Genomic DNA, 17,386 nt, shown 5'->3' with positions numbered 1-17,386 from the left:
ATATCTTTGACTATGAGCATGTAACCAAATGATATAACAATTTGAAGCCCATAAAAGCCAAGTGTAGGAGTTATATATTAAATTATGTACAAGAGAAAAAAACCATATTTGGCTATTTAAGTACATCCTCAAAGGAGAAAGATTAGAAAATAAAACAATGATGTACGTAGCAATATTTTCTGTTTATGACCTGTTGATTTTAGTGTTTATAAATCATTTAATTTAAGGTAGATTATACTACAGCTTCTAATAAAACAAGCTTTGTTTCACAGGTTCTTAGTTTTCTCTAATGTGAATGATTTTTATTATCAACAGGGAACAATATTTTTTATTGCCTCAGTTATCTTAAGTAAATAGAATGCACTTAATTGTGATCATAGTCCTTTATATCTAGTATTCTTGGGATTCTTACATTGTTCATTTAGTTTGTGTAATGTAAGCATGTATGGAAGGTGAATAATAGAGAAGCCAATAATAAAAATTTCTACAAAAATTGAGTTCATCACAATGCAGAATTCTCTTCAAATCTTCAAACACCAAGTATGACAGTATATTTAAGAATTCTTGCATTCAAAATATACACAAAATGTTGACTGCCTTGTTGCTCCTTTTATCAAATGCACTTTCTGTTTCAAAGGTGCCTAAGCAACATAGAAGCACAAAATCTAATATGTATCTCAGAATTCCATCTCATGGGCTTCTCAGAGGACCCAGAACTGCAGCCTGTCCTCTTCGGACTGTTCCTGTCCATGTACTTGGTTACAGTGCTAGGAAACCTCCTCATCATCCTGGCTGTCAGCAGCGACTCTCTCCTCCACACCCCCATGTACTTCTTCCTCTCCAGCCTGTCCTTGGCTGACATCTGTTTCATCTCTACCATGGTCCCAAAGATGATTCTGGACATCCATACTTATAGTAGAAAAATTTCCTTTGTGGCCTGTCTGGCACAGATGTCTCTGTATATCATTTTTGGATGTATGGATGCTCTGCTTCTGACTGCAATGGCCTATGACCGATATGTGGCCATTTGTCATCCCCTACGTTACCAGGTCATTATGAACACTCACCTCTGTTACTTCTTAGTTTTGGTGTCTTTTTTGTTTGGAATTTTAGACTCACAATTGCACAATTTTATTATTTTACAATTTCCATACTTCAAGGATGTGCAAATCACTAATTTCTTCTGTGATCCTTCTCAACTTCTTAGTCTTGTCTGTTCTGATACTCTGATCAATAACATAATCATGTATTTTGCTGTTGCCATATCTGGGTTTTTTCCTATCTCAGGGATCTTTTTATCTTATTATAAAATTTTTTCTTCCATTCTGAGAGTTCCAACACAAGGTGGGAAGTATAAAGCCTTCTCCACTTGTGGATCTCACATGACAGTTGTTTGTTTATTTTTTGGAACAGGCATTGGTGTTTACCTTTTTTCAGATATGTCCTCTTATCCCAGGCAGAGTGCAATGACTTCACTGATGTACACTGTGGTCACTCCTATGCTGAATCCCTTCATCTATAGCCTGAGGAACAGGGACATTAAGAATACTTTCAAGAGGCTCCACAGCAAAACAGTCTTAATTTCAATGCCTGTAGAATCCATCTTGAATACAGATTACAGAAGATAGAAAGTTAAAAATTTAGACTTCTAGCAATGCCAACTTGATGATAATATTTTTATTGTTTACATGCTTTAATTTCTCATTGTTTACCAATACATGGTGATATCCAGATTTGGGGAATGAAGGCTTTGGGAGCTTCTATTATGTGGACAAATTTTCCGTTTGACAAGATGAATAATTTCTTGGAATGGTTACTGTTCAGAACTGTACAGCAATGCAAAGTTGAAAATGGTAAAAACAGTGATTTTTGTCATGTGTATTTTATTACAAAAACAATGAAATGAAATGCAGATAAATCTTTATAAAGTTCTCAAGAACCTTGTTTTTATCCTTTTTGTTTGTTTTTAAAATAAAAAAAAAGTCTGGTAAAAATGCATCAAGAAATGAATATTACATACAAACTCCCCTCTTACTGGGAGAGCACAAACCATTTAGAGCAAGCACATGTATTTTCTCTGCTTCTTCCTTCCTTAATGTTAAGAATTCCTTAGGGATGGGGGGAGAACATGGCGGACAGACAACAGCAACTACTGAAGGCTCTCTGAAAGACTCGGCTCAGAGGCCAGGAATGATGCGGACTAAGGAGATACGAACCAGTAGAGATATGCTCTGCTGACTCAGGAACGAACTGGGCTGAGAGAATCCAACTTAGGATACAGTCCTGGTGCTAAAATAGGAACAGAAAAGACTCGGTGTAGAGGCTCGACCCCGCGCCATTGGAAACTGCAATTTGGGTTTCCCGCCGCCCGGCGGCTGGCTGCCTCCACAGCGGCTCGGCAAGGAGAGACGCGCCGAGCTCTGGGAACGGGAGTCTGCGAACGGAGTCGGAAACAGGATGGACAAGGAGGCATACACGAAAACTGACTGGTGGCGAGGTGAGCGAGGGACTGACCCCCTACCACAGTTTGACTCCAGCGGAGGTTTTTCTGGGCTCAGGCAGTCCTGTAAGAGCAGGGCGCGGTGGCAACTCCAGCCACACATTCCCCTCTCGGACGGGATTGGTGAAAAGTGCCTGGCCTGAGTGACACTGCTGGCGGACTCCCTAGGCTGGCCTAACCCAGATCCCAGAGCCTGACCGTGGCCGGGAGGGGCGGGCGCAGCGTAGGCTGCCTCCTCCGCGACTCCCTGGTGCGCAGCGGTGGGCGGGAACAACTAGCCAGCGCAATTTGATCAGGCTGTGGCTGACAGGCAGGGAAGCCGGGCCTCCCATGTAAGCTTGCATTTTATAAGGAACAGAAAATATGGGGAAGGAAAGCAACAAAAAAGGCTCCTCGGCCCCCAATCCTGAGAATCAGGCAATAGTGGACACCGCACCAATATACATTAAGCGCCATATAGAGAGCCTCATAGACCAATTCAGGAATGAAGTTATCAATGGCCTGAAGCTAGAAGTATGCAGAATAGTTAGAGAAATGCTAAGCACCACCCAGGAAAAAGCAGATGGTGGAATGGAAGAACAGAAAAAGAGGGGAGAATTGCTTGATGGAGAAAACAGAGAAAGCATTGAGTATGTGAAGCAGGTTCAAAGGGACTATCAAGAAATTAAGAAGTCTATCCAAGACTGGCATAACAGCTTGAAAGAAACTAAGGACAGACTATCTGAACTGGAGGGCAGACTTGAAACATGGGAGAATGAAATGAAAAACTTCTTAAAAATAACAAAGAAACAAACAGCAATAATACAAAGACAAGAAGATGATAAGAGGAGCCATAACTTAAGGATTAAGAACATAAAAGAAGAAGTAGGGACACAAACAAGTGAACTACAAAAGCTACTCACAGAAATAATCCAGGAGAATTTTCCTAATTTAGCAAAAGGTAAAGATACTCAGATGTATGAGGCATACAGGACCCCAGCTAACTATAACCCTAACAGAGAAACACCCAGGCATATAATAATAAAAATTCCAGAAATTCAATACAAGAACAGAATATTAAAAGCTGTCAGAGACAAGAAACAGATCACTTACAAGGGAACACCCATCAGAATTACAGCAGATTTCTCTTCACAAACCATCAAATCACAAAGAGCATGGGGAGAAATAATTCAAGCTTTGAAAGATAATAATCTCCAGCCAAGATTGAGATATCCTGCACAACTGTCCCTGGAAATTGATGGAAAAACGAGGTGCTTCCAGGATAAAGAGGAACTGGGGGAATTTGCAACCACCAATTCAACCCTACAGAAAGTATTGCAGGATATTCTAAAAAAAGAAAAATACAAAGAACCCAGAAATAGTGGCGGGGAGGCCACAACGAATGGAGCAGAGAACAAAATGAAGAAGACAAACTGACAGCTACTGACAGAAAAAGAGCTCAACAGAAATGAGACAGAGAAGATTGGATGATAGGAACAGCTTTTTTTGGAGAAAATGACATCTTAATAGGTAATGCTGATTTAGTACCATCTTGTTTTGAAGTCTCATCTAGCTTTTGTTCTTCTGTCTCCAATGGTCTAAACAGGTTGTATCTTATTGGATTTTGTTATGTACGATAGTATAAGCAAAAACCTTTTAAAGACAAGGAGATTATACAGAGACCATTGTTCATTTTCTGTTAGTCGATTCTAAATACTCTATAATGCTGTCATTCTCTTAAATGGTTTTACATTGTTTTAATATACTTAATGCTACAGTATATGAAGTTGTACTCAAGGACTTCAGGGAGGGAGTCAATATGGTAACTATTTTTGGGTCAGGACTATCTGGTGGTGAAACACTATTCTGCTTAAATGGTTATGTTTTGATCTGCCCTGTTTCGCTGTTATGCCCTCTTTTTTCTCAATCTCCACTCCATTATTTACTTTTTTATTTTTATCCATTTAATTAAAGGGAAAAATATAGCAGGATATATTATAGTAACCCACTTTGACTTTCTATTATCTCGATTTGAAGCCCTGTATTACTCTCACCATCTTGTTTTTGACTGAGGTTCCTCTATTCTGTTTTGCTGGATAGTATCAGGTTCGAAAGTTTAGGCATCAGCTGTGAAGATAATGAGATTCAGTATAACGCCCATTCTCGTTGACTTTTATCTACTTTTGAAGACCTACAATATCTCCAATGTTTTGCTTTTGTCGGTTTTATTCTTTACGGTTTTGTTCAATTGTATTACAACTAATGATATAGGCAATTCTATTAGAAATAGCGGGAGGCATTATGGTAACCATTGTTGATCACCTTGTATTATGTTTTTATATTATCTATTATGTCCACCCTTTTGACTTGACCGATTCTGTTCTGTTATGTCACATTTGGTTTTACTCTCTTCCAAAAAAGCAATACGAACCGTGGGAGCAATGAAACCCAAAATGTGTAATAGTCACTGTACAAAAGAGAGGAAAAGAAAGTGCTCTAAACTATGTAACTGCATGTATATTTAAATGTATAAGATAGAAAATGATATCACAGAGTTTTATTGGATCATTGAACAGAACTGTTTGCAGTATCATTGTTGGAATGTCCACTCTACAAACTTTAATTTTGTGACTGGAACAATTATTTCTAAGATGGCAATATGTAATCCATTAACTAGTGATTTCCTACTGCGCATTTTTTTCTTCTGTAAATCTGTATAACTTGTACCCCTTCACTGTTTTTTTTCTTTCTTTTCTTTTCTCCTTAAATAAAAAAAAAAAAAGAATTCCTTAGGGATTTGTAAACATGGACCTATCTTGCAAAATATGAACCCTGTGCAAGGAACCTCCAAGATTCTATATTATTTGATATTCAGATTATGCCTTTGGACCTCTATATTAATGGCATAACTCCTATGAATACTGTACCTGTACCTCCTTGCCATGGTGGTCTGCATGAAATAGAAGAAAGCTTCTATTTCACTCTATGTTCATATCAATCCTGAGGACAGAGACTGAGACTGAAATGGGTTTGTCAGGAAAGGTACTCAGCACTTCACCATGTTATGGTAGTATTATATATTGACACAATAAATACTGAGAGAAAAATGAATAAAGGAAGGACTATCAGAAGCCCTTGTTTCCTCCTCATTAAGACAAATACAGTTTGTGTAGCAAGATGAGAATATGTCAATGTGTAAAAAATTTAACTAAGTGGATGGTGATATTTGCATTCTTTGTTATAGTACAATTCTCAATGTTATACTTTTCTCATATATATATATATATATATATATATATATATATATATATATGACATTACACATAACAGGTGAAAGTGAGTCCCTCCAAACTGCTCTTTAAGCTTTTGAAAAACTTTAAGAGTGTGAGGATAAGGATGTGTTGGAGGATAACAGTAACCTAAATATCATCAATCATAGAGAACGTTTTGAATGCCAGAAATTGAAGTATGTGTTAGATTATCTTATTTTACTTAGTTTACATAATTTTTAAGTAATTATAAGTGTCAAGTGTTATTTTACATGAATGTAAAGCTACGGAATTTTTGTAATGTGCTAGATTTTTAAGTCCAAAAGAATGAACCGGGGTTTGGGGAGACTTTCATGTAACATGCACAAGGAATCTTGCTATGAAGTCATGACACTTTGTCCCCTTGATAATCTAGCTAGGTTTTTCAGGTTTTGTGACTCTGAGAAAAGACTCCTTGGCCATTCTGACATTCTTGTTAAGGGCTTCTTTTAAATAACAGGAGAAAAAAGTATAGTCCTGAAAGAAAACAACTTCCAGCCCAGATTAGTGTACCTTGAAAAACCGTCTTTTTTTGTATCTAGGGTTTGTGAGGTAAACAACTAGCTTTGAGATAACAATGTGCAATATATTAACTAGTCAATTCTTTTGAAAAACTTTAAGAGTGTAGCAAGAGTGTAGCAATATAGGAAGATGTCTTTTTCTTTATTTTACAAAGCTTTCAAAAAATTTTATTTAAAGAAAAACAAAACAAAACAAGACAGTAAAAGGGTACAAATAATACAGAATTTCAAAAAAAACAGTAAGAAATCACTAGTTAATAGATTACATATTGTCATCTTAGAAATAGTTGTTCAAGTTACAAAATTAAGCATACAAAGTGGACATTCAAACAGTGAGACTGCAAACAGTTGTGTTCAATGATCCAACTAAAACTTAGTAATATGGTCATCTATCTTACACACCTAAACATATTTACAGTTATGTCCTTTGGAGCATTTTCTTTTCCTCTCTTTTTTACAATAACATTTACACATTTTGGGTTTCTTTACTCCCATAGTTCTCATTACTTTTTTTTTTTTTTGGAAGAGAGTAAAACCAAATGTGACAAAACAAAGCAGTCATTCAAAACAAAGTTATGGACATAGGTACATGGTATAAAAACAGAACACAAGGTAATCAACAGTGGTTACCATAATGCCTCTTGCTACCTTAAAAAGAATTGCCTATATCATCAGGTATAATAAAATTGAACAAAACAGTACAGAACAAAACCAAAAAAACCTAAACATTGGAGACATTACCGGGCTTCAAAAGAAGATAATAGTCAAACCAGAATGGGCATCATAGTGAATCTTATTGCCTTCAAAGTAGTTGCCTATACTCTCAAACTTGATACTATCAAACAGAACAGAATAGAGTAAAATCAGTCAAAACAAGATGATGAAAGCAATATGGGGCTTTAAATCAAGTTAATAGGAAATAAAAAGTTACTATAATATATCCTGCTAATTTAAAAAATTTTTCCCTTAATTAAAAAATAATAATAAAAATAAATAAATTTTAAAAAAGGGGGAGATTGAGATAAAAGAGAACATAACAATATAACAATACAGGTCAGAACAGAACAATTTAAGCACCATAGTGTTTCACCACAAGATAACCCGACTTAATAGTAGTTACTATAGTGTCTCTTTCCTTGAAATATTTGAGTATAAGTTCATATACTATAGCATCAAACATACCAAGACAGTGTGAAACCATTCAAGAGGATGAAAGTATTACAAGGTGTTTAGAAGCAACTAACAGAAAATGAACAATGGTTTCTATATTATCTTTTGCCTGTAAAAATTTTATTTATACTATCATATATAATAAAATCCAATAAGACACAACATGATAAAAACAATGGAGACAGAATAACAACAATTTGATGGGACTTCAAAACAAGATATTAAATCAGCACTAGCTATTATGATGTCTTGTTTTCTTCAAAATAGCTGTTCATATCATCACAGACAATAATATCAAACAGCCCAGAATAGAACCATTCCAATTAGTGAGTGAAAACTTTATAAGGCTTCAAAGCCATGTAATGGGGCATCATGATTACCACATATGTGGAAGATGTTTTTTTCCTACTTTTTTCTTTTTTGAAATCCTGTATCATCTCTATACTTTTTTTGTTTTGATTTTTTTAAAAATAAAAAATAAAAAAATTAATGGAGAAATAAGGTACTTCCATGACAAAAAACAACTGGATGAATCCATAACCACCAAAGAAACCCTACAAAGAGTACTGACGGATATTATATAGAGAGATAAAAATGGCCATGATCCCAGGAATGCAGCACAGTGGGGTAGCAGAGTGAGGCAAGCAATTGAATGGAATAGAAAAGTAGGGAGCCAATGGCAGGAAAAAAGCATGGCAGAAGTGGCTTGGGAGTTAGCTCAGTAATATAAGCCCCTTCCTGGAAAGCGTGAGGTTGTGAGTTTGATTCCATATAACCCGCCACCCCCTAAAAAATCATGGCAGAGATGAACCAGTGCATGTTGACCATAACCATTAATGCGGATGGCCTCAATTCACCAATAAAAAGAAACATACGCAGAGTGGATCAAGAAACAAGATCCATCAATATGTGGAATACAATAACTACATTAATTTGAAAGGAATTTATAGATTGGAATCAAAGGAGAGAAAAAAATGCTGTTACTGGGAACCAGAAAAAAGCAGGGATATCTTTTCCATCTACCACACCATGAATAAAAAGATATGGCATTTTTATACAATGGAAGCTGCTCAGCGAAAAAGGACAATCATGAGACTCTTGTAGGTAAATGACTGCAACTTATGATCGTGCTCTTAGGAGAAATAGTGCATACCCACATAGGTGAGCATCATGCTGATTCCCTAGTATAAAAAAACTAAAGGAATTTGATTCAAAATGTACAGTAGATATTGTGAAAGTGAATGTGAGGAAATATCTAAAAAGGGAAGGTGATAGCCATTGTTAATTCTCTATTATTTCGTTTTAAAGCCTTGTATTATTTTCATAGTTTTGTTTTGATTGGTTTTATTCTGTTTTACTTGGCTTGATTTTATTATATTTGGTGGCATAGACAGCTATTTTGAACATAACAAGATATTTTATGGTAGATATTGTTGATTACCTATTATCTTGTTTTGAAATCCTGTATCACTTTCACTGTTTTGTTTTTATTCATTCCATTCTGTTGTTTTATTTGATTTTGTTAGATCTGGTGGATTAGGCAGTTATTTTGAAGATAATAAAAGGCATTATGACAGGCATTGTTGATTTTCTATTGTCTTGTTTTGCAGTTCTGTATCACTTTCACTGTTTTGTTTTGATTGATTTTCTTCTATTTTATTTGGTTGATTTTATATGTTTGATGGTATTTTGAAAATAACTGACAGCTATTTTGAAAATAACAAGAGGCATTATGGCAGCTATTGTTGATTTATTATATTGTTTTGAAGTCCTGTATTTTAAAAATTATTTTTAGAAGAGAATAAAATGAAGCAAAATAAAACAAAATAATGCAAACCAAAACAAACTAGTGTAAGTGACAAAGGAAATAAAAAAATAGAGAATCAACAATAATTACCATAATACCTCTTGTTGTCTTCAAAATAGCTGCCCATATCTTTAGACATATAAAAATCACATAAAACAGAACAGAATACAACCAATAAAAACAAAACAATGAATTCAATAAAGTACTTCAAAACAAGATAAAAGTAAATTCAAAAAGGTTACCATAATATATCTTGTTATTTTTGAAATAGCTGCCCATGCCATTGGATATAACAAAAACAAAACAGAACAACACAAAACACAAATAAAACCCAACAAAATAAAACAATGAAGATGATACAGGACTTCAAAACTAGATGATAGGGAATTAACAGTGGCTACCATGTCAGAAGAAGATCTTCCTTAAATGCTTCATTGTGTATTGTTATCCACTGAATAGATGATCAGAGTACTGGCTTTAGACCTACAAAGACAGTGAAACACTAAACACTACAAACATTAAATTTTTTTTAACCTCAATAACTATCATCGCAGCCTGTATTTCTCTGGATCAGCTGGTTGATTATAGTGGGGGAAGGTAGATTTGACTATTCTTGTTTCTGTACCCATGTACTGGAAGGGCTGGCATCTGGCTGTCTCCCTAGCAGCCCATACATGGTGCCAATTCACAGGGAGAGCTTGCTTCTTGTTTACTTATTGTCCTCTTCCCCTGAAGTGAAGTCCTGTATAGCTTTCACTGTTTTATTTTGATTGGCTTTATTCTGTTTTGTTTGGTTTTATTCTCTTAAAAATAAAAATGATTTTAAAAATGTATTGCTTCCTTTTCAATTTCTTTAAAGTTTAATTAAAAATGTCATTAGATTTTCTCTAAATTTCTTACAGAATTCACCAGTGAATCCATCAAGGCCTGGGACTTTCCTTGTTGTTAAGTTTTTAATTACATTTTCAATTCCATTGACTGATATTGTGATATTTAGAATTTTTATGTTGCTGGGGATTTAACTCAGTGGCATAAGCACATGCCTTGCAAATAAACAGTCATGAGTTCTATCCCCAGTACAAAAAAAAAAAAAAAAACTAAAGAATTTTTCTCTCTTCTTGATTCAATTTTAGCAATTCATATAAATCTAGGAATCTGTCCATTATTCCTGAGTTTTCCATCTTTTAGAGCAAAGGTTCTCAAAGTAGGTATTTATTCTTTTCAATACATACTCTGCAGTTTCACACTTTTTATTCCTAGTTGCATGATTTTGTGATATTTTTCCTATATGATGTTTGGCTAGGGTGTATACATTTTATTAAATCTTTCCAAGAACCAACTCTTTGATTCATTGATTCTCTGGATTGTTTTCTTAGTCTCATTTGCATTAACTTCTGCTCTGATATTTATAACTTTTTCCTATGTATGAACTTTGGATTTCATTTATTCTTTTTTGTCCTAGAAGTTTGAGGTTCAACCTTGGGTTGTTAATTTGAGCTTATTCTACTTTTCTGTTGTGAGAATGCACTGCTGTAAATTTATCTGTTAGGACTCCTTTCATTACATTCCATAGGTTCAGGTGTATTGTATCAGCATTATTATCATTATTGGTACCAGGAATCAAACTCAGGACTTCATGCTTGCTAGGCAGGTGCTTATGTCTTTGTAATATATCTGTGGCAATATTAATATTTAATTGTGGATATTGTTTAATTTCTCATTTAATTTTATCTGTGACCTATTGGTTATTCAGTTGGGTGTTATTTAATTTCCAGGTATTCATGTAGCTTTGTGGGTTGTTTTGCTGTTGATTTCCATTTTCATTGTACTATGGTCAGATGATGTTAGATAATTTCAGTTCTTTTGAGTAAGTTAAACATGTTGGAGAGTAGCCCATGTACATTTGAGAACAATGTGTATTCAGATGTTGTGACATGTAACCTTCTGTAGTTGTCTGCTAAGTTGACGGGTTGTTTCAATTCTGATATTTCTTGACTTTTTTTGTTCAGTTGATCCGTCTGTTTGTGACAGTAGAGTGTTAGGATTTCCTTTTACAGTTGTATTAGTATTTATTTGATTTTTTCTTTGTTAATATTTAGTTTATGTAATTTTTTGCATCAGTATTTTTTCTTTCTTTCTTTCTTTTTTTTTTTTTTTGTCTTTTTCCTTTTTATTGGTACCAGGGATCGAACTTACCACTGCCTGCTTGCAAGGCAGGCGCTTATGCTGCTGAGCTAAACTTTCAGCTCCCCACCAGTATTTTGTACATGTATATTTTTAATTATTATCTGACTTCTTGAGATTTCCCCTTAAAAAGTATGTAGTGACTTTCTTTGCCTCTTTTGATCAGTCTTGGTTTGATGTTCGCATAATCTGTAAATAGACTAGACATCTTTTTTTTTTTCTGGATTCCTGTTTTATGGGTTGTTGTTTCCCACACTTTGACTTTCATTCTATCAGTTTTTTAGAGATACATATGTTTCTTTATATATAATATAATTGGATCTTATTTCTTGATGCGTTCTTTCAGTGTGTTTTTTTGATTGGTGAATTGAAGCCACTTCTATTGATGTTTATTGGTGTTGGTGAAGCTGTCTGTAACTTGGGTATCTAGGACAAGATCACAGATTCTCATAAACTTGGCAGGGAGACATGAGAAGTATACACAATTAAGGGAGTTAACGTACAGAATAACTTGATTTTCCCTTGAGATAATACAGATGACTCACTCCTCTCTTGTTCCACCAAGGCATGATATTTTATTGAAGATCAGATGTTCTTATTTTGTATCTTACTCTCCCCTTAAAATTCCCTGTGACCACCCTATTATGCTGATTGTATAAGTAAACATGCCACAGTTGTTGGACAATTCATTCTCACATCAGGAGAGGAACTCCAAAAGAAATCAGGTTTTTGCTGATTGTATAAATAAATACAATGCAGTTGTTGGGCAGTCTTTCTCTCATCAGGAGATGAGGTTCTACCTGATCACAGCTTTTTGCATCTGGACTCTTGTCTTCATGTCTGTATGGAATTCCTTCCTCTGGAATTTTAAGACAGTGTTCTGAATTCAGCAGGTGATAACTGATATTTACTGGCTGAGTCTTAGATTATTTTCCTGCTGTTAGTATCTTGTCTTTTCTCTCTAATTGCTTTTCCTGATTGGTGGCTTATTTCTATTGGAATTCTTGGCATAGCAGTCTTTGTCATCTCTTTCTGAAAGATCCTTCAGAACATTTTGGAAAATTGTTTTTTTGGGGAGGAAGGTCATGAAGTGCATCAGTTGTCATTTGTCATGGAAGTATCTTATTTTTTCGTTGATTTTTTAAAATTTTATTTAAGGAGAAAAAGAAAAAAGCAGAGAAAGTGTAGAAGTCATACAGATTTACAGAAAAAAATAAATAGTAGGAAATCACTAGTTAATGGATTACATATTGTCATCTTAGAAATAATTGTTCAAGCTACAAAATTAAAGCTTATAAAGTGGATATTCCAACAGTGAGACTGCAAACAGTTCTGTTCAATGATCCAACAAAACTCAGTGATATCATTATCTATCTTATACACTTAAGTATACATGTAGTTATATCATTTAGAGCACTTTCTTTTCCTCTCTTTTGTACAATGACAATTACACATTTTGGGTTTTGTTGCTCCCACAGTTCTTACTACTTTTTTGGAAGAGAGTAGAAGCAAATGTGACATAACAGAACAGAGTCCGTCAAATCAAAAGGGTGGACATAACAGATAATGTAAAAACATAATACAAGGTGATCAACAATGGTTACCATAATGCCTCCTACCAGCTCTAATAGATTTGCCTATATCATCAGTTATAATAAAATTGAACAAAACAGTAAAGAACAAAACCGACAAAACCTAAACATTGGAGACACTATAGGTCTTCAAAAGTAGATAATAGTCAACCAGAATGGGCATCATAATGAATCCCACTATCTTCACAGCTGTTGCCTAAACTTTCGAATCTGGTACTATCAAGCAAAACAGAATAGAGGGACATCAGTCAAAACAAGATGGTGAGAGCAATACAGGGCTTTAAATCAAGATAATGGAAAGTCAAAGTGGGTTACTATAATATATACTCCTATTTTTTATTTATTTTTCCCTTAATTAAAAGGATAAAAATAAAAAAGTAAATAATAAAGTGGAGATTGAGATAAAAGAGTGCATAACAGCAAAACAGTGCAGATCAAAACATAACCATTTAAGCAAGATAGTGTTTCACCACAAGATAATCCTGACATAGAAGTAGTTACCATATTGTCTCTTTCCTTGAAATCTTTGAGTATAACTTCATATACTGTAGCATCAAATATATCAAAACTATGTAAAACCATTTAAGAGAATGACAGTATTACAGGGTATTTAGAATCAACTAACAGAAAATGAACAATGGTTTCTGTATAATCTCCTTGTCTATAAAAGTTTTTGCTTATACTATCATACATAATAAAATCCAATAAGATACAACCTATTTAGACCAACGGAGACAGAAGAACAAAAGCTTGATGAGACTTCAAAACAAGATGATACTAAATCAGTATTACCTATTAAGACATCATTTTCTCCAAAATAGCTGTCCCAATCATCCAATCTTCTCTGCCTCATTTCTGTTGAGCTCTTTTTCTGTCATTAGTTGTCAGTTTGTCTTCTTCATTTTGTTTTCTGCTCTATTCATTGTGGCCTCTCTGCCACTATTTCTGGATTCTTCGTATTTTTCTTTTTTAGAATATCCTGCAGTATTCTCTGTAGAGTTGAATTGGTGGTTGCATATTCCTCTAGTTCCTCTTTATCCTGGAAGCACCTTGTTTTTCCATCAATTTCCAGGGATAGTTGTGCAGGATATATCAATCTTGGCTGGAGATTATTATCTTTCAAAGCTTGAATTATTTCCCCCCACGCTCTTCATGATTTGATGGTTTGTGCAGAGAAATCTGCTGTAATTCTGATGGGTGTTTCCTTATAAGTGATCTGTTTCTTGTCTCTGACAGCTTTTAATATTCTGCTCTTGTATTGGATTTCTGGAATTTTAGTTATTTTATGCCTGGGTGTTGCTCTGTTTGGGTTGCAGGTGGCTGGGGTCCTGTATTCTTCATACCACCGAGTATCTTTACCTTTTGCTAAATTAGGAAAATTCTCCTGGATCATTTCTGTGAGTAGCTTTTGTAGTTCATTTGTTTGTGTCCCTACTTCTTCTTTTATGTTCTTAATTCTTAAGTTATGGATCCTTTTATCATCTTCTAGTCTTTGTATTATTGGTGTTTGTTTCTTTGTTATTTTTAAGAAGTTTTTCATTTCATTCTCCCATATTACAAATCTGCCCTCCAGTTCAGATAATCTGTCCTTAGTTTCTTTCAAGCTGTTATGCCAGTTTTTGATAGAGTTTTTAGTTTCCTGGTAATCTCTTTGAACCTGCTTCACATATTCTATGCTTTCTCTATTTTCTCCATCAAACAATTCTCCCCTCTTTTTCTGTTCTTCCATTCCACCATCCGTTTTTTCTTGGGTGGTGTTTAGCATTTGTCTAAGTATTCTGCTTATGACTAGCTTCAGGTCATTAATAACTTCATTCCTGAACTCATTTAAGAGGCTCTGGAGATAGCGCTTTATATCTATTTGTGCTGTGTCTGCTATTGCCTCTTTCTCAGGATTGGAGGACCCTTTCTTGTTGCTGCCTCTTCCCATATTCTTTGATCCTTATATATGCAAGTGTATATAGGAGGCCCAGCTTCCTTCCCTGTCAGCCACAGTCTGATTGAATTGTGCCGGCTTGGCATTCCCACCCACTGCAGCACACTAGGAAGTTGTGGACCAGGCAGCCTATGCAGGGCCCGCCCCTCCAGGTCACCTTCAGGCACTGGGATCTGGGTTGTGCTAGCCTACTGGGTCTCAGCCAGCAGTGTCACAAAAGCTAGGCACTTCTCACCAATCCCGCTTGAGAGGGGGATACATGGCTGAAGTCACTGCAGCGCCCTGCTTCCGCAAGTCTGCCTGGTCCCAGAATGTCCTCTGTTGGAGTCTCCTAAACCGTGGAAGAGTCCCAGTTTCTCTCACTCACCGCAAGTCAATGCACAGCTCCCCTCCCATCCTGCTTTCAACTCCATTCAACGATTCTTATTCTCAGAGCTTCCGTGCGTCTCTCTCCCTGCTGAGCCAATGTAGAGGCAGCAGCGGTGGTGGGAAACCCAAATCGTGGCTTCCAATGGCATGAGCTCTAACTTCCACACTGAGGCTTTTCTGTTCCTGTTATAGCACCAGGATTGCATTCCCAGTTGGTTTCTCTCGGGGTAATAGCAGGCATGGCCTGTGTGTGGCAGCTACCTCAGCTGTGGCTCTGGTATCCCTAGGAAGCCCCCCTGTCCCATGAGGTGACTCCTCTTCCTCTCCCAGCCTGGCATCCCTAGGTCCACTCCTGTCTCTGGGGTCACCTGTCCTGGGCATTTCCTGTCTATGAAGTCCACACTGTGTGACCTCTGTGTCCAGCATCTCTCACCATGTACAGCATCTTAGAGGTACTTCCATGGTGTGAAAAGTGTCATAGCTGCTCTCCTGTCCTGCCCAAGGGGCACCTGGCATGGTAGACCCACTGTGTCCATTTGCCTTCCACAAGAACTGAGCCATGTCCACCCCTGCATCTGAGCTGTTCAATGTGTCCACCTGCCTCATGCCAGGTGCTCCCTGGGTCCTCTTTTTTGGCCTTCTTTTGGCTGGGTGGACAGTGTGGCATGGGGACTGATTGGGAATGGGGAGCCATGGTCTGGGGTCCAGTGAGCCCTATACCCCATAGAAGGCTACACCTCCTTCCATGTGACCTGCATGCATGCCACTGGGGTGCTGCTGCTGCTGGAGCCTGACAACTGGCCCTATGCCTTAGCAATCCCCTGCCTCAAGTCCTGGGATTACAGGCATACCATGAGTGTCCCAGGACCCCTCACCCTGCCCAACCTTCCAAACCACCATCCCCCGCCCCCACTGACTCCCGCCCTGACCCCCATCAGCTGCAGGCACAGGCCCTCTGGATGGTGTCCCTCAGTCATGTGGTCACCAAGAACTGCAACAGCCTCAACTACCACTACCATGTCATCAGTACTACCACACAGGTCTTCTATGAGGTGAACTTCGACAATGGCTCCTACAGTGGCAACCTGTACCCCAAGAGCATCATGGTGAGGCACAAAGCCTAAAGGACCTCTCACAGCTGTGTGGCCTGGTGTTGCTGTGCAGCCAGCTGGGGGGCCCGGTTGAGGGTGAGCTCGTGAAGCTTCTGTGGATGGATGGATGTCAATGTCTACAAGGCCAGGTTCATCTCTGTGACGAGTCACAGGAAATGCCCAGGTGATGGCAGGTGTGAGCTGAAGGCTCCAGGAAGGGCACTGAGCAGCTTGATAACATTGTCCTGAGCCCTGAACCCTGCACACCCAGGTGTGCTGCACCAGCTGAACCCAGGCCCAGTGTCAGAGTCAGGTCCTCAAATTCAGAGGCAAGATAGAGCACAGGTCCCTATGTGGCCTCTGCCCCAAGACAGGTGTGCTGGGTGCTGAGTATCCCTGTCCCTGGGCACATGACTTCAGTGCCCCAACATGGGAATGAATGGAATGGCTAAAGAAGGGGTCTCAGGAGGATCCCGCATAGAGGGCAATCTGCAGTCACAACTCCTGAGGTGTGGTGTGCCCTACATCCCCAGCCCCACTGCCACCCAGAGAAGCCTCAAGGCCCAACCAGCAGTGGTGATGTTGTCCCCTGCCTGCCCTATGACCCCATGTGAGGGTCTGGCTGTGCGGGTCCAGCCTCTCTTCCTTCTCTCTCTGTCTCTGTCTCTTCTCTGTCTGTCTGTCTGCCTCTCTCTGTCTCTCTGTCTTTCTGTCTCTCTCTCTCTCTCTCTCTCTCTCTCTCTCTCTCTCTCTATCTGTGTGTGTGTGTCACCGTGTGTGTGTGTTTCAGTGCATGTGTAGGTGTCTTTGTGTGCATATATTTTTGTCTGTGTGTTTGGGAGTGCTTTTAAGCATGCTTGTGTGTTTGCATGAGTGTGACAGGGTGTGTTTCAGTCTGTGTGTCTGTGTGTGCATGTGTCTGTGTGTGT

The 17,386-nt window shown here is 37.5% G+C and overlaps 1 protein-coding gene across 1 annotated transcript; it reads left to right on the top strand.

The window, feature by feature from the left end:
* Positions 1 to 570: 570 nt before the first annotated feature.
* On the top strand, positions 571 to 1,770 carry LOC100720007 (putative gustatory receptor clone PTE01). The gene has a single exon (XM_013149095.3). It carries the CDS (start codon positions 618 to 620, stop codon positions 1,626 to 1,628), a length of 1,011 nt encoding a protein of 336 aa, XP_013004549.2. The 5' UTR covers positions 571 to 617; the 3' UTR covers positions 1,629 to 1,770.
* The last annotated feature ends 15,616 nt before the right edge of the window (positions 1,771 to 17,386 follow it).

Source organism: Cavia porcellus, unplaced genomic scaffold (genome assembly GCF_034190915.1).
Source record: "Cavia porcellus strain 051 isolate PalLab524CR breed Dunkin Hartley unplaced genomic scaffold, mCavPor4.1 scaffold_17, whole genome shotgun sequence".
Classification (NCBI taxonomy): Eukaryota; Metazoa; Chordata; class Mammalia; order Rodentia; family Caviidae; genus Cavia; species Cavia porcellus.
Note: the sequence above shows the minus strand (reverse complement) of the source record. Positions and strands in the feature narration are given on the sequence as shown.

Excerpts from the sequence above, each read along its gene's own strand:
- LOC100720007 (XM_013149095.3), top strand. The coding sequence starts at position 618 with ATGCACTTTCTGTTTCAAAGGTGCCTAAGCAACATAGAAGCACAAAAT.